At 44.0% G+C, this 22,883-nt stretch overlaps 1 protein-coding gene across 1 annotated transcript in view; it reads right to left on the reverse strand.

The window, feature by feature from the left end:
* LOC124013316 (protein FAM135B-like) overlaps positions 1-16,939 on the reverse strand; it is a 60,052-nt gene extending 43,113 nt beyond the window's left edge. The window contains exons 1-2 of the mRNA XM_046327586.1: positions 16,574-16,939; positions 4,338-4,434 (exon numbers count right to left, since the gene is read on the reverse strand). Of these exons, the coding sequence (XP_046183542.1) occupies positions 4,338-4,414 (77 nt within the window). The 5' untranslated portion in view covers positions 4,415-4,434; positions 16,574-16,939. The remainder of the gene's footprint in view (positions 1-4,337; positions 4,435-16,573) is intronic.
* Between the last annotated feature and the right edge of the window lie 5,944 nt (positions 16,940-22,883).

Genomic DNA, 22,883 nt, shown 5'->3' on the forward strand with positions numbered 1-22,883 from the left:
TTAGTGCTGCTCTTTAATTATTTGTTACTTTTATTTTATTTATTTTTTTAAAACTATTTATCTATTTTTTACTTAACACATTTTTCTTCTTAACTTTTTAAAGCATTGTTGGTTAAGGGTTTGTATGTAAGCATTTCACTGTAAGGCCTACACCTGTTGTATTCGGCGCATGTGACAAATATAATTGGATTTGAGACCCATCAGAAGACGATGGAAGAGACCAGAGCCTAGCTGTGAACAGACATGGTACCATCAGGGTTTTAGCAAGCGACCGCCTCTGGGAAACGGAGGCGTGACAGTGAAAAGCAGGGAAAAGGTTTTGGAAGTTGATAAATAAGGATATAGACTTAGCTACGAAAAAGGTTCAAGGCAGATCACAGCACGACTGTGTGAAACCCATTGTAGAACATGTTATGGTTAGAGTGTATTGTGGGAAAAAGACAGCAGAGAGAAAGAGATATGAATGACATACAGTATACCTGTAGTTTGTCCTGATATCATGCACTAGATCATTGACATATGAGCACGTTTCCAATAAAAACAAAAGAGCAAACATTCATTAATTGTACTAGTTAGAACGTCAGAAACAGATGCTTCGTGGTTGAAGAAGTGCATTCTGGGTATCACACACTGTGATTGAAATGGACTTCAAATGGGCATGCTCCTAGAAACTACAGCCAGGATTATCAATCAAACCTGATTAGAGCATCAAGAGCAACGTTAGACGTGACTAATTCGCCATCCGCTCAGCTCAACTAAAAGGCCTGTGCTGCTCTTATCACCCTCTCCTGGTTTAAAACATCAAACACAGACTTTTGTTTAATACAATCACTCTTCTATAGGGTTTGTATAAAACATACATGGGAATAGCTTTTTCAGGGCTGTATATAAGACTTGCATAGATGTTTAACCTAATGGTCTTTCTTTGTACATTTCTCCTTATCTCACAATAGCCAATGACTGTGTTTTCTTTACACAAGCAGTCACTTGGACAGGAGTCTTTGACTCTCTCTCCCTCTGTTCTGTCCTCCGATCAGACCTACTTCCTCCATGTTGCTGTTCTGGGGGGAAACATGCATAAGAACAAATATATTAGTGCACTCAGGCTCAGCTAAGCAGGATTATATTTGGCCAAAAGCTTGAGGCCTCCCTGTCCTGTTTGGAGCCAGGAAAATATAATCTGGGTAAAGCTGGCCATTCAGTCTGCCAGAGTCACATCCCACAGGCTAGCCAGATGCCCGGTTATAATCTGACCCTATTCTACCCCGTGTCTGTGTCCCAGATAGCACCCCATTCCCAATGTAGACTGACAGTTTCCACCTGTATCTCTGGCTGCTTCATAGTTCATATTAATACCCACTAACAGTCTCCACCTGTATGTCTGGCTGCTTCACTTAATACCCACTAACAGTCTCCAACTGTATCTCTGGCTGCTTCACTTAATACCCACTGACAGTCTCCACCTGTAGCTCTGGCTGCTTCATAGTTAATATTAATAACCACTAACAATCTCCACCTGTATCTCTGGCTGCTTCACTTAATGCCCACTGACAGTTTCCACCTGTAGCTCTGGCTGTTTCATAGTTAATATTAATACCCACTGACAGTGGGTATTAAGTGAAGCAGCCAGAGATACAGGTGGAGACTGTTAGTGGGTATTAATATGAACTATGAAGCAGCCAGAGATACAGGTGGAAACTGTCAGTGGGTATTAAGTGAAGCAACCAGACATACAGGTGGAGACAGTTAGTGGGTATTAATATGAACTATGAAGCAGCCAGAGATACAGGTGGAGACTGTCAGTGGGTATTAATATGAACTATGAAGCAGCCAGAGCTACAGGTGGAAACTGTCAGTGGGTATTAAGTGAAGCAGCCAGAGATACAGGTGGAGACTGTTAGTGGGTATTAATATTAACTATGAAGCAGCCAGAGCTACAGATGGAGACTGTCAGTGGGTATTAAGTGAAGCAGTCAGAGATACAGGTGGAGACTGTTAGTGGGTATTAATATTAACTATGAAGCAGCCAGAGCTACAGTTGGAGACTGTCAGTGGGTATTAAGTGAAGCAGCCAGAGATACAGGTGGAGACTGTCAGTGGGTATTAAGTGAAGCAGCCAGAGATACAGGTGGAGACTGTCAGTGGGTATTAAGTGAAGCAGCCAGACATACAGGTGGAGACTGTCAGTGGGTATTAATATGAACTATGAAGCAGCCAGAGATACAGGTGGAGACTGTTAGTGGGTATTAATATTAACTATGAAGCAGCCAGAGCTACAGGTGGAGACTGTCAGTGGGTATTAATATTAACTATGAAGCAGCCAGAGATACAGGTGGAGACTGTTAGTGGGTATTAATATTAACTATGAAGCAGCCAGAGCTACAGATGGAGACTGTCAGTGGGTATTAACTGAAGCAGCCAGAGATACAGGTGGAGACTGTTAGTGGGTATTAATATTAACTATGAAGCAGCCAGAGCTACAGGTGGAGACTGGCAGTGAGTATTAAGTGAAGCAGCCAGAGATACAGGTGGAGACCATCAGTGGGTATTAAGTGAAGCAGCCAGATATGCAGGTGGAGACTGTCAGTGGGTATTAATATGAACTATGAAGCAGCCAGAGATACAGGTGGATACTGTCAGTGGGTATTAATATGAACTATGAAGCAGCCAGAGATACAGGTGGAGACTGTCAGTGGGTATTAAGTGAAGCAGCCAGAGATACAGGTGGAGACTGTCAGTGGGCATTAAGTGAAGCAGCCAGAGATACAGGTGGAGACTGTCAGTGGGAATTAATATGAACTATGAAGCAGCCAGAGATACAGGTGGAGACTGTCAGTGGGTATTAATATTAACTATGAAGCAGCCAGAGCTACAGGTGGAAACTGTCAGTGGGTATTAAGTGAAGCAGCCAGATATACAGGTGGAGACTGTTAGTGGGTATTAATATTAACTATGAAGCAGCCAGAGCTACAGATGGAGGTGGTCAGTGGGTATTAAGTGAAGCAGCCAGAGATACAGGTGGAGACTGTTAGTGGGTATTAATATTAACTATGAAGCAGCCAGAGCTACAGGTGGAGACTGTCAGTGCGTATTAATATGAACTATGAAGCAGCCAGAGATACAGGTGGAGACTGTCAGTGGGAATTAATATGAACTATGAAGCAGCCAGATTCAGATGGAGACTGTCAGTGGGAATTAATATGAACTATGAAGCAGCCAGAGATACAGTGGGTATTAAGTGAAGCAGCCAGAGATACAGGTGGAGACTGTCAGTGGGAATTAATATGAACTATGAAGCAGCCAGAGATACAGGTGGAAACTGTCAGTGGCTATTAAGTGAAGCAACCAGACATACAGGTGGAGACTGTCAGTGGGTATTAATATGAACTATGAAGCAGCCAGAGATACAGTGGGTATTAAGTGAAGCACCCAGAGATTCAGGTGGAGACTGTTAGTGGGTATTAATATGAACTATGAAGCAGCCAGAGATACAGGTGGATACTGTCAGTGGGTATTAATATGAACTATAAAGCAGCCAGAGATACAGGTGGAGACTGTCAGTGGGTATTAAGTGAAGCAGCCAGATATACAGGTGGAGACTGTCAGTGGGTATTAAGTGAAGCAGCCAGAGATACAGGTGGAGACTGTCAGTGGGTATTAATATGAACTATGAAGCAGCCAGAGATACAGGTGGAGACTGTCAGTGGGAATTAATATGAACTATGAAGCAGCCAGATTCAGATGGAGACTGTCAGTGGGAATTAATATGAACTATGAAGCAGCCAGAGATACAGGTGGAAACTGTCAGTGGGTATTAAGTGAAGCAGCCAGCGATACAGTGGGTATTAAGTGAAGCAGCCAGAGATACAGGTGGAGACTGTCAGTGGGAATTAATATGAACTATGAAGCAGCCAGAGATACAGGTGGAAACTGTCAGTGGGTATTAAGTGAAGCAGCCAGCGATACAGTGGGTATTAAGTGAAGCAACCAGACATACAGGTGGAGACTGTCAGTGGGTATTAATATGAACTATGAAGCAGCCAGAGATACAGTGGGTATTAAGTGAAGCACCCAGAGATTCAGGTGGAGACTGTCAGTGGGTATTAAGTGAAGCAGCCAGAGATACAGGTGGAGACTGTCAGTGGGAATTAATATGAACTATGAAGCAGCCAGAGATACAGGTGGAGACTGTTTCAACCCAAGTTTCCTACATGCCACAGGAGTGTGTTTGCCCGCTGAGCTAAAGCCTAATGATTAGCTTGGGCAGTCTTCAGGTCTCAGGGTAAGTTTACTCATCCCAGGAGCGGGGTTCACCGGTCCACCTCCATTAAACTCACCCTCTCTGGAAGAGATCCACATTGTGAAACTTGTTCAGCTCTACAGAAAACTCCAACGTCCCCTGTACTTCAGACATGATACGTTCCAGGTCATTCCCTGCAGAGAGGAAAGAGAATATATCCATCGATATAAGATGGGTAAAAATGGAGTCCCAATAGACACATCTGGATGCATACTGTATGCAGTGTGAGGAGCACACTGGAAAATGCTCTATTGCAATACCCCCATTGTTTTATGATTGAAGTGACAAAGCCATTAGCACCTTCATGATTCAGTGAATTCATGGCCAACGAAGCATCCTTTCATACAAAACAAATACAAAAAAAGGCATTCACAAGGAATCAAAATCGAATCAAACCGTGACGTTTATCATCTAATCATTGAACACTGTCACTTGTCTTCTTCACTGTAGTGCCTCTATGACTCTGTTGTCCTCCGGAGGCCTCATAGTGAGAAGCACACTGGCATTTAGGGAGGTAACCCCAGACTGGATATAGAAGCACCTCTACACACACACACACACACACACACACACACACACACACACACACACACACACACACACACACACACACACACACACACACACACACACACACACACACACACACACACACACACACACACACACACACACACACACACACACACACACACACACACACACACACACGCACACTCCTCCACCATGGTTTCTAATTAGACAAACAATGAGTCATTCAGGAAGCGTTTGCCTTGGTCCTTCCATCTCCCAGGGAGCTATTCACAGAGCCAACACTCAACAGACTGCACAAAACCTCAGCATGAAACATTGAGAGGAATGGAGAGAGAGACACCCGCGATGAAGTTTTAGAAAACGGTTCTAAATTGATGGGATGGAAAGTGTTGACTCACAATATCATGTTGAAGTCTGTGTTCTTTAAGACATGTACATGCTGGTCATTTAGCAGACGCTCTCATCCAGAGCGATTTACAGTCAGTGCGTTCAACTTAAAACAACCACATATTTCACAGTCACGAATAAAGAATTCTAGCCTTCTTCTAATGAGTACTAATGAGTGCCTTCTATCATGATAGTAGTAGAGGTAGTTGGCAATAGCATGGGTAAGATTGTTACCGCACTGTTACCGTTGCCGCACTGCTACAGTTACTATAGTAACATAGTAGCCGTTGTGTTTATTGCCTGTTTTAATTCAGATTTAAAGCCCAGAGGCTGACATGCTAAACCTCTACTAACGAGTCACAGTTATTCAAAAGTTGATAATTGAGCTTGTTTGATCTCCATTTAATAACTCTTCCAAATCAAATAATATATGCCATTTAACAGATGATACATTTGAAATATACTGTAGATGGCCCACGGGAATGGAACCCACAACACTGACAGTGCGAGCTCCATGCTCTACCAACTGAGCCAATGAAACAACAGCATAGCCGTGCCTGTAGGACAGTAAACTAAGCATCACATTTGCTATGTGACATGATCTGCACTCAAATCTACTTCAAAAAGCTGTTTGTCCACATTAGACTGTTCTAGCTTCACAGACACATGAAAACAAAGGGATAACGGATCATAACAATAATTTGACGCCGTAAAGCAACTACGCAGAAGTAAGCAAGAGAAACACAATAACAAAGCCTCGTTCTCCACCACTGTGTGGTCCATTATCCCATTGCTGTTGAAAACCAGCTAAATGGAAGGAAGATAGCTGCCTTCTGCTGACATGACTTATTGTGTTACATGAACATGTGAGGGGGCAGGCACACACACATACGCACACACACATACGCACACACACACACACACACACACACACACACACACACACACACACACACACACACACACACACACACACGCGCACGCGCACGCACACGCACACACACACACACACACACACACACACACACACACACACACACACACACACACACACACACACACACACACACACACACACACACACACACACACACACACACACACACACACACACACCCCTGCCCAAACTGGCTACTTTAATAAAGGTTATGGTAGGGAACTAAGGTTTGTGCTGTCGGTCCGTGGGTCATATTAACAGTGACCTGTCCTGACACAGAGCCTTGACCCAGCAGCCTTGAACAGCTGGTGGAGAGAGAATATGTGGAGGATATTTTGCTGCTGTGTAAAGTATGCTGTATTGTACATCAGTGTTGTATTGTTCATCAGTGTTGTATTGTTCATCAGTGTTGTATTGTTCATCAGTGTTGTATTGTTCATCAGTGTTGTATTGTTCATCAGTGCTGTATTGTTCATCAGTGTTGTATTGTACATCAGTGTTGTATTGTTCATCAGTTTTGTATTGTTCATCAGTGCTGTATTGTACATCAGTGTTGTATTGTTCATCAGTGTTGTATTGTTCATCAGTGTTGTATAGTTCATCAGTGTTGTATTGTTCATCAGTGCTGTATTGTACATTAGTGTTGTATTGTTCATCAGTGTTGTATTGTTCATCAGTGTTGTATTGTACATCAGTGTTGTATTGTTCATCAGTGTTGTATTGTTCATCAGTGTTGTATTGTTCATCAGTGTTGTATTGTTCATCAGTGCTGTATTGTACATTAGTGTTGTATTGTTCATCAGTGTTGTATTGTTCATCAGTGTTGTATTGTTCATCAGTGCTGTATTGTACATCAGTGTTGTATTGTTCATCAGTGTTGTATTGTTCATCAGTATTGTATTGTACATCAGTGTTGTATTGTTCATCAGTGCTGTATTGTTCATCAATGTTGTATTGTTCATCAGTGCTGTATTGTACATCAGTGTTGTATTGTTCATCAGTGTTGTATTGTTCATCAGTGCTGTATTGTACATCAGTGTTGTATTGTTCATCAGTGCTGTATTGTACATCAGTGTTGTATTGTTCATCAGTGTTGTATTGTTCATCAGTGTTGTATTGTTCATCAGTGTTGTATTGTTCATCAGTGTTGTATTGTTCATCAGTGTTGTATTGTTCATCAGTGTTGTATTGTACATCAGTGTTGTATTGTTCATCAGTGCTGTATTGTACATCAGTGTTGTATTGTTCATCAGTGTTGTATTGTTCATCAGTGTTGTATTGTTCATCAGTATTGTATTGTTCATCAGTGCTGTATTGTACATTAGTGTTGTATTGTTCGTCAGTGTTGTATTGTTCATCAGTGTTGTATTGTTCATCAGTGTTGTAATGTTCATCAGTGTTGTATTGTTCATCAGTGCTGTATTGTACATCAGTGTTGTATTGTTCATCAGTGTTGTATTGTTCATCAGTGTTGTATTGTTCATCAGTGTTGTATTGTTCATCAGTGTTGTATTGTTCATCAGTGCTGTATTGTACATCAGTGTTGTATTGTTCATCAGTGTTGTATTGTTCATCAGTGCTGTATTGTACATCAGTGTTGTATTGTTCATCAGTGCTGTATTGTACATCAGTGTTGTATTGTTCATCAGTGTTGTATTGTTCATCAGTGTTGTATTGTACATCAGTGTTGTATTGTTCATCAGTGCTGTATTGTACATCAGTGTTGTATTGTTCATCAGTGTTGTATTGTTCATCAGTGCTGTATTGTACATCAGTGTTGTATTGTTCATCAGTGTTGTATTGTTCATCAGTGTTGTATTGTTCATCAGTGCTGTATTCTACATCAGTGCTGTATTCTACATTATTTTGTCTAAAGTGTATTACACAATGGAAAAGGCGTAATTTATTTGGCTTAGTCAACATTTTCCCAAGTCTCACTTGAGCCCAGTTCTAGTCAGCTGTTGTCAGTTGTCTCACATTGAGTCAAAAGCAGGAGCTCTGCATTTTCATCTCTCTGTCTGGGACATATACAGGCTACAGCTGGGACTGAACACTGTGTGCCTTACAGAAACACAGGAGGTTGCATATCAGTCAATCTCTCTCTCTCTCACTGGTTCTCGCTGTCACACACACACACACACACACACAACCCCAGGGTAACCGCTAGATCATGCTGACTGTCAACAGAAGTACTGTATATGGCAGAGGCTGCATTATCTCCCCTGCTAATCAACCGAGGCAGAAGTTGATCAATAGTTGAATGTAAATAGGTCACAGGCACAGTATCTCCAGACCATAGATTTACATAGAACTTTGACAGGATCTCTGTGATACACAAACAGTTTCAAGGGTATTACATGTTTGCAATAATTCCCTTACTTCTACTGAGGGTGTCTGCCTGCGCTGATCATGATGAGGATGAGAGGAAGGATGACAATGAGGAGGAGGATGATAATGAAAAAATGGACCTTACCATCTCGTCTCTACTACTCTGTTGAGCCATCAGCTTCCATTTCAAAGTTGACTATTGACGTTAAGAAGCCTGCTGAATGTACAGTAGTGGGTTAGTCATAGCAATAGAAGAGATGTGTGGGGCTGATTGCACAGTGTACCAGCCTGGTAACAAAGAATCCACATGCTGAATGAATGGCATTGAACCACAGAATTTAATAGATGCTGCTAAATGTCCCTGACCTACAGTAACACTGCTCCAGCTACACATTGTCCCTGACCTACACTACACTGGTCCAGCTACACATTGTCCCTGACCTACACTGCTCCAGCTACACATTGTCCCTGACCTACACTACACTGCTCCAGCTACACATTGACCCTGACCTACACTACACTGCTCCAGCTACACATTGTCCCTGACCTACACTACACTGCTCCAGCAACATATTGTCCCTGACCTACACTACACTGATCCAGCTACACATTGTCCCTGACCTACACTGCTCCAGCTACACATTGTCCCTGACCTACAGTAACACTGCTCCAGCTACACATTGTCCCTGACCTACACTACACTGGTCCAGCTACACATTGTCCCTGACCTACACTGCTCCAGCTACACATTGTCCCTGACCTACACTACACTGCTCCAGCTACACATTGACCCTGACCTACACTACACTGCTCCAGCTACACATTGTCCCTGACCTACACTACACTGCTCCAGCAACATATTGTCCCTGACCTACACTACACTGATCCAGCTACACATTGTCCCTGACCTACACTGCTCCAGCTACACATTGTCCCTGACCTACAGTAACACTGCTCCAGCTACACATTGTCCCTGACCTACACTACACTGGTCCAGCTACACATTGTCCCTGACCTACACTGCTCCAGCTACACATTGTCCCTGACCTACACTACACTGCTCCAGCTACACATTGACCCTGACCTACACTACACTGCTCCAGCTACACATTGTCCCTGACCTACACTACACTGCTCCAGCAACATATTGTCCCTGACCTACACTACACTGATCCAGCTACACATTGTCCCTGACCTACACTGCTCCAGCTACACATTGTCCCTGACCTACAGTACACTGATCCAGCTACACATTGTCCCTGACCTACACTACACTGCTCCAGCTACACATTGTCCCTGACCTACACTGCTCCAGCTACACATTGTCCCTGACCTACACTACACTGCTCCAGCAACATATTGTCCCTGACCTACACTACACTGATCCAGCTACACATTGTCCCTGACCTACACTGCTCCAGCTACACATTGTCCCTGACCTACAGTAACACTGCTCCAGCTACACATTGTCCCTGACCTACACTACACTGGTCCAGCTACACATTGTCCCTGACCTACACTGCTCCAGCTACACATTGTCCCTGACCTACACTACACTGCTCCAGCTACACATTGACCCTGACCTACACTACACTGCTCCAGCTACACATTGTCCCTGACCTACACTACACTGCTCCAGCAACATATTGTCCCTGACCTACACTACACTGATCCAGCTACACATTGTCCCTGACCTACACTGCTCCAGCTACACATTGTCCCTGACCTACACTACACTGCTCCAGCTACACATTGACCCTGACCTACACTACACTGCTCCAGCTACACATTGTCCCTGACCTACACTACACTGCTCCAGCAACACATTGTCCCTGACCTACACTGCTCCAGCTACACATTGTCCCTGACCTACAGTACACTGATCCAGCTACACATTGTCCCTGACCTACACTACACTGCTCCAGCTACACATTGACCCTGACCTACACTACACTGCTCCAGCTACACATTGTCCCTGACCTACACTACACTGCTCCAGCAACATATTGTCCCTGACCTACACTACACTGATCCAGCTACACATTGTCCCTGACCTACACTGCTCCAGCTACACATTGTCCCTGACCTACAGTAACACTGCTCCAGCTACACATTGTCCCTGACCTACACTACACTGGTCCAGCTACACATTGTCCCTGACGTACACTGCTCCAGCTACACATTGTCCCTGACCTACACTACACTGCTCCAGCTACACATTGACCCTGACCTACACTACACTGCTCCAGCTACACATTGTCCCTGACCTACACTACACTGCTCCAGCAACATATTGTCCCTGACCTACACTACACTGATCCAGCTACACATTGTCCCTGACCTACACTGCTCCAGCTACACATTGTCCCTGACCTACACTACACTGCTCCAGCTACACATTGACCCTGACCTACACTACACTGCTCCAGCTACACATTGTCCCTGACCTACACTACACTGCTCCAGCAACATATTGTCCCTGACCTACACTACACTGATCCAGCTACACATTGTCCCTGACCTACACTGCTCCAGCTACACATTGTCCCTGACCTACAGTACACTGATCCAGCTACACATTGTCCCTGACCTACACTACACTGCTCCAGCTACACATTGTCCCTGACCTACACTGCTCCAGCTACACATTGTCCCTGACCTACACTACACTGCTCCAGCTACACATTGTCCCTTACCTACACTACACTGATCCAGCTACACATTGTCCCTGACCTACACTGCTCCAGCTACACATTGTCCCTGACCTACAGTACACTGATCCAGCTACACATTGTCCCTGACCTACACTGCTCCAGCTACACATTGTCCCTTGACCTACAGTACACTGATCCAGCTACACATTGTCCCTGACCTACACTGCTCCAGCTACACATTGTCCCTGACCTACACTGCTCCAGCTACACATTGTCCCTGACCTACACTGCTCCAGCTACACATTGTCCCTGACCTACACTGCTCCAGCTACACATTGTCCCTGACCTACACTTCTCCAGCTACACATTGTCCCTGACCTACACTGCTCCAGCTACACATTGTCCCTGACCTACCCTGCTCCAGCTACACATTGTCCCTGACCTACACTGCTCCAGCTATACATTGTCTCAGGCTGGGTCAACTGCTGTGGCTTTGTCTCTCAGTTTAATCAAAATGTTCTCTATAGTCAGTTAAATGACGCTTACTGTATGTACAAGATAAGCCAGAAAAGATCCTCTGTGATTCAAAGAGACCTTCACTTAAAATGTAGTTCAAGTGTTAAGACAGATGAAGTCTAGACAGAATACTAAGACCTGGAGATTGTTGTCCAGTATGATATGTTCTAGGTCTGTCCCCGACTAAAAGAAATCTTGGTCGACCAAGAGTCTTCTGCTCTGTCGACCAATCGATTGGTCTGAATTTTTAAACGTGTATTTTTCCACATATATATACACATCCTATGAGTTTTAATCAAATCAACTCGATTCACTAAGCTTATCTGATGCTTTAAGCACACTGTTTGGTTAAATAATTAAGACACACAGATGACTAGAGGGAGTCTGACCAGCAATTGATTTGATTGTGCCAGACCGGCCTCAGACTTGCTGCGCCGTGTTAAAAAAAGACAGCAAGTGACTGTGACAAACACCCGTTGCCTCTCTCTTCTCCCTGCTGCAGCGACCACAACAGAACATCAATGTGTTTATCACACTGTCCATGTTGCTGAAGCTGCAACATAATTACAGCCATTCTGTGACCAAAAACATTCCCTATTCCCTCAACCCTCGCTCTCTTTATGTGACACATGAATGCATCGGATGCACGTGACCAATAGGACCTGACCTATAGCATATCCTATGCTATGGGGTTTCATTGTGTGGTTTCCTCTCTACCCACTTTGCTTAGGCAATAAGACAAGGGCTTTTTTCTCGTCTCCGCACTCTGCTGCTGCATCCGCTCTCAAGCCCGATATGCTGGTGAACTTTGCTATTATGCACATAGCAACATGGTCGAGGAAAAGGTGCCAATTCAACAGTGCACTGGTGTGTTTCAGAACCGCGGACAGCAACCACTATCCGACGCAGGAGAAAGTGCATTTGCTTTAAAATAGTATCATTTGTCTTCGCGTTGCACCATTGTTCTTACATAATTTAACCATATAGAATTTCAGTACCACATGTCAGACTGATGGACTGTGCCATCCCCACAGCCTCCAAATGGATCAGTCCACTCAGACAAGCACCAATAAGACAGGTGTCTTGTGTGGCATGATGTTCATGTTTTTATTTGTCACCGCTTGACTAAAGTCATCTCGGTCCATCTACAGCCTATTGGTCAAACAATGGACCAGTCGACTAAATGGGTTCAGCCCTAAAATGCTCTTCACCATTTACCATGCTAGTAGCTGATGGGGATGCTCTGAAGTCCAATTACAATAGACCCTTTAATGTGCTGCTGCTTGTGGCCATATTCTGCCGTTCTGTTGAGCCTGCAGGTAAAAATCATTAAACCCTAATCATGACAAAGTGCCACCTGCTTGGGTTAAAGACACACTTTCAGATTACTATTTAATGCAGAGTATTATAACACTACTGAGGCTGGGGCTCTATGAGGCTATTACAGGTTACACTACTGAGGCTGGGGCTCTATGAGGCTATTACAGGTTACAGTGTTGAGGTTGAAGCTCTATGAGGCTATTACAGGTTACAGTGCTGAGGTTGAAGCTCTATGAGGCTATTACAGGTTACAGTGCTGAGGTTGAAGCTCTATAAGGCTATTACAGGTTACAGTGCTGAGGCTGAAGCTATATGAGGTTATTACAGGTTACAGTGCTGAGGTTGAAGCTCTATGAGGCTATTACAGGTTACAGTGCTGAGGCTGAATCTCTATGAGGCTATTACAGGTTACAGTACAGAGACTGGGGCTCTATGAGGCTATTACAGGTTACAGTGCTGAGGTTGAAGCTCTATAATGCTATTACAGGTTACATTGCTGAGCCTGGGGCTCTATGAGGCTATTACAGGTTACACTACTGAGGCTGGGGCTCTATGAGGCTATTACAGGTTACACTACTGAGGCTGGGGCTCTATGAGGCTATTACAGGTTACAGTGCTGAGGCTGGGGCTCTATGAAGCTATTACAGGTTACAGTGCTGAGGCTGGGGCTCTATGAGGCTATTACAGGTTACAGTACAGAGACTGGGGCTCTATGAGGCTATTACAGGTTACACTACTGAGGCTGAAGCTCTATGAGGCTATTACAGGTTACAGTGCTGAGGTTGAAGCTCTATAAGGCTATTACAGGTTACAGTGCTGAGGCTGGGGCTCTATGAGGCTATTACAGGTTACACTGCTGAGGCTGGGGCTCTATGAGGCTATTACAAGTTACAGTGCTGAGGCTGGGGCTCTATGAGGCTATTACAGGTTACAGTGCTGAGGCTGGGGCTCTATGAGGCTATTACAGGTTACGGTGCTGAGGCTGGGGCTCTATGAGGCTATTACAGGTTACAGTGCTGAGGCTGGGGCTCTATGAGGCTATTACAGGTTACAGTGCTGAGGCTGGGGCTCTATGAGGTTATTACAGATTACAGTACTGAGGCTGGGGCTCTATGAGATTATTACAGGTTACAGTACTGAGGCTGGGGCTCTATGAGGTTATTACAGGTTACAGTACTGAGGCTGGGGCTCTATGAGGTTATTACAGGTTACAGTGCTGAGGCTGGGGCTCTATGAGGCTATTACAGGTTACAGTACTGAGGCTGGAGCTCTATGAGGCTATTACAGGTTACAGTGCTGAGGCTGGGGCTCTATGAGGCTATTACAGGTTACAGTACTGAAGCTGGGGCTCTATGAGGCTATTACAGGTTACAGTACTGAGGCTGGGGCTCTATGAGGCTATTACAGGTTACAGTACTGAGGCTGGGGCTCTATGAGGCTATTACAGGTTACAGTGCTGAGGCTGGGGCTCTATGAGGTTATTACAGGTTACAGTACTGAGGCTGGGGCTCTATGAGGCTATTACAGGTTATATGCTAGTGCTCTATGGGGGACTTGAGTTGGTCACCACTAATCTCTCAACCACAGCAAGCACAACAAGCTCCTGGCTCTTCTCTCACTGACCTGGCTTGTATGTTCAGCTTGCAAATAGACTGACATTTCAATAACTGAAATAAGGACAAACCCCAGTACACTCGTAGTATTCGTACATTAGCCTACAAGTAGTTCGTAGACCTGAAATAGTCTAGAAAAATTAAGGTCAGCATAATAATATGGATTCAAATGTTATTTTTCACCACAGACTTTCCTACCTGCACTCTGCAGGTAGGCTATCTTCTATTTTTCCCCTTCTGAGAGTATAACCAAATATCTCAGGGTCAGACATTATTCAGAGTATAGCAGCCTACTGTAGCTACTTTCCTATATTTGGAGTGCGTATTTGGAGAGTCAAAACTGAGACAACTGGCCAAGCGTAGACGTAATCCTAGGACAGTCGAGGGTCATGACAACCGGCTGAATGTTTACACAACACTGTCACATGACAAGAAATGAATCTCACACACTCACTTCATAATGAACCTCCATCTCATGAAGCAGACTAGAATAAAAGGCAAAGACACCGTCCCTACAAATAAATCGAACACACTGGAATACAACAACACCGTCCCACATAATAGACACTCCAGCACACTGGTATCCTTATACTCCATGCCACACAATAAATTAAATGGCTATTTTCTTGGTTTAAAGACAAATCAGCCTGAATGTGTTGTTGAGCTACAAGAATAGCAGTAGGATTATAATAATATATAATATATGCCATTTAGCAGACGCTTTTATCCAAAGCGACTTACAGTCATGTGTGCATACATTCTACGAACTTGTACACTGATCTGTCCCTCCATGCACCGACTGGAACTAGGCTATATGAGATGTGTGAACTACCCGCTTTTTTAAGTCACAATCCCCAGGAATGAAGCACCAAGTAAGGAAGGGAGCTGGAGCAAAAATATGTGATTCAGGGAGAGTCTAACTGACTGTGTAACGGAGAGAGAAGATTATGTAAATGGTGTGATAGTGAACTCCGGGCCAACTTCTTCTCAGGACATTAGCTACTGTAGAAATACTCGTTTCGTTCACAGTCACACACACATTTCTGGAAGGGTGAAGAGTGGGTGAGGGTTGCAGTGACTTACTGAACGTGCAGTTCTGTTCTGTGCTGATAACAATGTGTAACATTTCTCCAAAGGCTCTAATATAATATATCATAGTAATTCACCCCATCAAGTCATCCAACTAGCCAAGGAATATAACATTGCTGTGGCCTGTGTGCTGTTGGTACAGCGGTTGGGGCTGTTGGTACAGCGGTTGGGGCTGTTGGTACAGTGGTTGGAGGGTTGATGGAGGTGGAATAAGAACTGTCTAACAGCAGATTGTGTGAAACGTCAATGCTGTCTTCACACGAAAGTCCCATGTGGTCTGACTACATTTGGCCCGGAGCGGATGGACCTGGGTGGGTTGAAGTCAGCTGAAAATCCTTGTTTTATCACTTCAGGAATCTGCTGTAGGGGTCTGCTGAGGTGTTAGGAAAGTAGACTGTTCCCCAAGCGGACAGCTGCATGCAGTGTGTAGCAGACAAAGCACCTGCCCTCCACTAAGCAGCTATGGGGGTTTGCCAAATGTTTTCCATAAAATGATTTGCTCTATGTGTGTGTGTGCATGCGTGTGTGTGTGTGTGTGTGTGTGAGTGAGTGAGTGAGTGAGTGAGTGAGTGAGTGAGTGAGTGAGTGAGTGAGTGAGTGAGTGAGTGAGTGCGTGAGTGAGTGCGTGCGTGAAGACACAACGTTCTCTTGTTGGAATTTTAGTGATGCTGTTACAGCCAACGCTGCTATTATAGACTCAACAACCTTTTAACCGCAACTAAATTATGAGCTGGAGCGTCGGCAACAATTTAGCAGACAGGTGTGTTACAACCTTGTCAAAACATTCTGTTTCACAATACAGCTGCAAGCAACAGCCGGCCCATTATATTCTCTGTCTGTCCCACTGCACTGTGATGGACAATGAGGATGCTAGCTACAATGTAACAAACCTTACCTTGCTCACTGATGCGCTGCGAATCCCCACGCAATAACCAGTGTCCACCACTGTCTAATATCCACAAGGCTTTGGCTTCACAACCTACAGCGACCCTTGCCTTTCAGATCTAAGGAGGTATGATGCCTTGTCTGTGTTCAGTGGTTATATCGCTGCTGTAAGCTGCTGCTCACCGCTTCTCCTGCTGCTGTTGCCATGGTTATCCATTCAGCCCCTGTATCCTCGTCTTCTGCAGTGCAAAACACTATAAGTCAGCCTCCTAGCTTAGCTTACGTTTCCCCCATCATGACAGTAATGTTCAATTTGTCTAAGTGGTGCGCCTGGCCTGTCGCGTGGTTTAGCTTCGTGTTTATCCTCTTTATGGTGGTTGACACATCGTTTCGGGAGAATATTAACAGTCAGCATGCACAGGGTGGACCAGAGTCCTGCTGTGGCTGCTGCATGCTTGTGCACTGTGCTTACAATAGACGGGTTGACGTCAACGCCGGCTGAGAAATTAAACACTGAAAGAGTCCACCTGACACCTTTCACCATCGCTATCAACACAAATACAATAGGCCATGTTTACAGTCATTAGGTTGTTAGCATTTCTTAGTTCGGTGTATTCTACAACTATTATGGGATTGAGAAGCAAAATATGGAGTCGTGGAGTTAAGAGTTCAGTAAACACAAGAAGCCAGGGGGGTGTTCAACAACAATGACAGTAATCTAGTGATAGGGTTTACCAAAGAAAACTTTTACAAAAAAATACAAATTCCTGGTGAACAGGTTGGAGCACTCATAAACAGGCAGAGATATACATTTTGTCACGCTCAGCGTTTATTCCATGATCTGATGCCTATACAGGTATAGCCTACTGACGTTTTGACGTCACATGACAGGTTCCTCAGGGTCAAGGTGATACGTCAGGTACCAGTAATAACATTCCCCAGCAGCTCAACATCTGTAGGTCAGCAGGCTACTGTGCAACTCATCTCCACTTTCATAGTTACTCTTCTCTATTCTCTCTCTCTCTCTCTCTCTCTCTCTCTCTCTCTCTCTCTCTCTCTCTCTCTCTCTCTCTCTCTCTCTCTCTCCCTCTCACCCCCCCCATCCCTCCTCCCCTCTCTGTAGTATAAAGCCTTATCTTAGAACCCACGGTTAATCTCCAACAGGTTCTACCCATCATTATTCCTATGCATCTGACAGAAGAGGGATTGCAGGTGTGTAGACAGAGTCATGTAACCAGAAGCATCTAGAACCATCTGCTAAAGGTATAAACACTTCCTGTAGTTATCTATATAGTTATCTGTATGTGCTGTTAGGACCTGCGGAGTGAAGTATGTGTTTCTCTCTCAAACAGAAGTCCTGCGTTTAGGAAGATCATCATCATAGCTGACACTGAGACTGCCTGGCTACATATAGTTCATTTACTATGTAGGGCCAGGCTACTCGTAGCTCACAGTTCCTAGACTAGGCTATAACAGATGTATTGGTATCTTGAGCACACTAAAATGTTGAATAGGATTTCTGCCTAAAATGCTAAACTTGTGTCTTGCACATTCAGAGATGGTACATAGGATGTCTGCTTCAAGTGGAAATTGGTCATATTAGTTAACCATTTACAGTTGAAGTCGGAAGTTGACATACCGCTAAAGCCAAATACATTTAAATTAAGTTTTTCACAAATCCTGACATTTATTAATCCTAGTAAAAATTCCACGTCTTAGGTCAGTTAGGACCACCACTTTATTTTAAGAATGTGAAATGTCAGAATAATAGTAGAGAGAATGACTTATTTCAGCTTTTATTTCTTTCATCACATTCCCAGTGAGTCAGACGTTTACATACACTCAATTAGTATTTGGTAGCGTTGCCTTTAAATTGTTTAACTTGGGTCAAACGTTTCGGGTAGCCTTCTACAAGCTTCCCACAATAAGTTGGGGGAATTTTGGCCTATTCCTCCTGACAGAGCTGGTGTAACTGAGTCAGGTTTGTAGGCCTCCTTCCACGCACACTCTTTTTCAGTTCTGCCAACACATTTTCTTTAGGATTGAGGTCAAAGCTTTGTGATGGCCACTCCAATACCGGGGATTTGAAATTGCAACCTTCCGGTTACTAGTCCAACGCTCTAACCACTAGGCTACCCTGCAACTAAGCTTTAGCTACCTGACCGTCTTGCCGTCAATATATCCACCTAATTTTCATCCTCATGAAGCCATCTATTTTGTGAAGGGCACCAGTCCCTCCTGCAGCAAAGCACCCCCACAACATGATGCTGCCACCCCCTGTTCTTCACGGTTGGGATGGTGTTCTTCGGCTTGCAAGCATCCCTCTTTTTCCTCCAAACGTAACGATGGTCATTATGGCCAAACAGTTCTATTTTTGTTTCATCAGACCAGAGGACTTTTCTCCAAAAAGTACGATCTTTGTCCCCATATGCAATTGCAAACCATAGTCTGGCTTTTTTATGGTGGTTTTTGAGCAGTGACTTCTTCCATGCTGAGCGGCCTTTCAGGTTATGTCGATATAGGACTCGTTTTACTGTGGATATAGATACTTTTGTGTCTGTTTCCTCCAGCATCTTCACAAGATCCTTTGCTGTTGTTCTGTGATTGATTCACACTTTTTGCACCAAAGTATGTTCATCTCTAGGAGACAGAGCACTTCTCCTTCCTGAGCGGTATGATGGCTGCGTGGTCCCATGATGTTTATACTTGTGTACTATTGCTTGTTCAGATGAACGTGGTACCTTAAGGAGTTTGGAAATTGCTCCCAAGGATGAACCAGACTTGTGGAGGTCTACAATATGTTTCTGAGGTCTTGGCTGATTTCTTTTGATTTTCCAATGATGCCAAGCAAAAGAGGCCCTGAGTTTGAAGGTATTTCTTGAAATACATCCACAAGTACACCTCCAATTGACTCAAATTATGTCAATTAGCCTATCAGAAGCTTATCTAAAGCCATGACATAATTGTCTGGAATTGTCCAAGCTGTTTAAAGGCACAGTCGACTAGTGTATGTAAACTTCTGACCCACTGGAATTGTGATACAGTGAATTATAAGTTAAATAATCTCTCTGTAAACAATTGTTGGAAAAATTACTTTTGGCATGTGTAACGGATGTGAAACGGCTAGCTTAGTTAGCGGTGTGCGCTAAATAGCGTTTCAATCGGTTACGTCACTTGCTCTGAGACCTTGAAGTAGTAGTTCCCCTTGCTCTGCAAGGGCCGTGGCTTTTGTGGAGCGATGGGTAACGATGCTTCATGGGTGACTGTTGTTGATGTGTGCAGAAGGTCCCAGGTTCGCGCCCGGGTATGGGCGAGGGGACGGTTTAAAATTATACTGTTACACATGCACAAAGTAGATGTCCTAACCGACTTGCCACAACTATAGTTTGTTAACAAGAAATTTGTGGAGTGGTTGAAAAACAAGTTTTATTGACTCCAACCTAAGTGTATGTAAACTTCCGACTTCAACTGTATGTAGTAGAAAGCGATGGGTTAGAAGAAGCCTACATAATCAACCCATAAAGTAAAAAATCCACATATGGCCAACTATGTAAACTTTAACATTGATTTATCCTGCAATTGATGTCGTTCAATTGGTAACATACATTTTTTGTCTTCTTCTAATGCCTCTTAAGGGAAAGTAATCTAAAAAAGTAACAGAATATAATCAGATTACATTACTGAGTTTAGGTATTCCAAAATCTACGTTACTGATTACAATTTTACAAGAGATTACATTCAGAAGGAGCCTGAGTATTTCTATCACCAAGTCTTCTAAAAAGCCTAGTACACACTCTGTCACATAAGACATGTACAAGCAAACAACCCTGTCTGTGTGGACCAGGACCTTTTAATCAAAAAAATGTATCCTTCTTCACCTCAACACTTCAGAGGTATTCTCCGGGTACAGTAAAGGACCTACACAATTAGGATATCCTTGTTTCTCATCACTCTACACTCTCCTACGGCATCCCTATTCCTAACCTGCAACATAATTATTAACAGAATTACACACAGCCAACACATATCATTATGGGGCACAGTGAAGGAGAGAGAGAGAGGGAGGGAGGGAGAGAGAGAGAGAGAGAGAGAGAGAGAGAGAGAGAGAGAGAGAGAGAAGATAAGGTGTAACAGGAGGGAGGAAAGGCCTAGAGGCCTCCAACATGTCTTTAAAGTGTTGGTAATAAAAACCTAGTCACCACCTCCTCAACAGCTCCTGTCCAATGGGAACCCATTGAAGCAGGTTTTATGTGTCTTCAGGCCCCAGTTTGAGCATCCCCAGCCCTGGTCCCACCAGTCAGTCCTCAACATGCTCTCCCAGCACCAGGACTGAACTTCAGAGGGAACTAACCTAAGATTCAAGTCTTTGGCTCCTTTTGCTCCTTTACCTCACTCACTGCTGTCTGTCTGTCTGTCTGTCTGTCTGTCTGTCTGTCTGTCTGTCTGTCTGTCTGTCTGTCTGTCTGTCTGTCTGTCTGTCTGTCTGTCTGTCTGTCTGTCTGTCTGTCTGTCTGTCTGTCTGTCTGTCTGTCTGTCTGTCTGTCTGTCTGTCTGTCTGTCTGTCTGTCTGTCTGTCTGTCTGTCTGTCTGTCTGTCTGTCTGTCTGTCTGTCTGTCTGTCTGTCTGTCTGTCTGTCTGTCTGTTCTTAAAGCCCTGCGTCGCCCATCACACCTAGACGGAAGCAAAACATGGAGCACCACTGTGCTGTCTTGACAAGGTAAGAGCTTTTTGAATGATACATGTATTGTGCAGTTATTTACATGTTGAAGTAGTAATATCTGGGTGGATTGGCACATTATTGGGAACCACTTGAGTGTGACCTTACTGTGGGAAAATCACGAGGTCAGAGTTCAGTCAGGCTTACTGCTGTCTTGACGTAATATATTTCCAGTCTGAGGACTTGCTAGTCAAGAAATTATGAAACAGTATGACATTCTCTCTGTAGCAGTGTCTCCCAAACATTTCCCCTAGAATCCTCAGCCATTCCACTTATCTGATCCATTCCAGAGCCAGACGATGTGATTCAAATACTGTCAATAAAGGCTTGGTGATTAGTTGACCAGTTGATTAGTGTGCTACAACTCGAATAAATCAAATAAATGGTATGGCTTAGGGTACTAGAGGAGAGATTTGGGAAGCATTGCTCGTTAGGAATCCACTCTTTTCATCACGGATAGATAAAGTAGAATAGATAGAATAATGACGAAATAACATTATATAAGAAAAAAACCTTACACATACAGTACTTTTTTATTAGGAACTGAAAATACTCACGCTTGAATTTATACAGCCTTGAAATTAGCCAGTGATGTTGTGGGCTGGTACCATTATAATATTTAGGTCTGCATGGATTATAGAAGCTCTGTGGCCAGAGGCCAAGATTGAGATAGCACAGCTTTATAATCTGTCACACACACACGCACACACACACGCATGCGCAGACTGTAAACCTTTTTTGTGAGCATTCGAACATAGGAAAAATAAAGCTGTTAAGCCTTAAGAAGGCTTCCTCTCCTCCTTAGCTCTCCAGTGGGCTGGTTAACTGTGTCTTTGTCATGATTTAAAGCTCTGTCAAAAATCCATCTGGCCTCTCGAATAGCCCCTGTCACACGGACAGTGTCATGTGGTGTGTGTGTGCCTGCTTGCCTGTGTGTGTGTCAGTGCGTGCATGCTGGCCTGTCACCTTTTGACCCAATGAAAGTGACACACACACACACACACACACACACACTTTTTACTTTTATAGCCATAAAGATTTGTCTGGGGAATGCTACCAAATTATTAACATAGTAATTAAAGTGATTGATACCGCAGGGTTTAATTTGTAAGGCTGAGCAGCAGAGACTGGAATGAGGGTCCAGTTGGTGTAATTAAGACAGATGAGCCACGCCAGGAGAGCTGCAGAGCTGGCATGCTACACGGTCCAGGCTCTGTGACGCCGGGGGACAAGGCCATATGTGTGACGCCAGAGGCACAGGGAGGAGGAGGCCAGAAAACATTCAGGCAATATCTGGATGCTGGCGATCACACACTGTGCTTTTCACTCAGAGAGCGGTGACTGATCACCGAGTTGTGATTGCTCTCTGTGGAAGACAAAACAGGCGCAATCCTAAATATGTTTATGTTCTTATCGTTAATGCCGTTGACATATCTTTCGCAGCACAGTAGCACAGACTAGAACATCTGTTGTAGGATATTGATTTAGAATTTCCCCCTCAGAATAGAGTTGTTGCGTTTGTTGCCCTGTTGGCTTGCTTTATAGTTTTATCAGTGGTCTGACAACATCGTACGGGGAAAAGTCAAAACACAATTGCTTGTCC

Source organism: Oncorhynchus gorbuscha, linkage group LG24, assembly GCF_021184085.1.
Source record: "Oncorhynchus gorbuscha isolate QuinsamMale2020 ecotype Even-year linkage group LG24, OgorEven_v1.0, whole genome shotgun sequence".
NCBI lineage: Eukaryota > Metazoa > Chordata > Actinopteri > Salmoniformes > Salmonidae > Oncorhynchus > Oncorhynchus gorbuscha.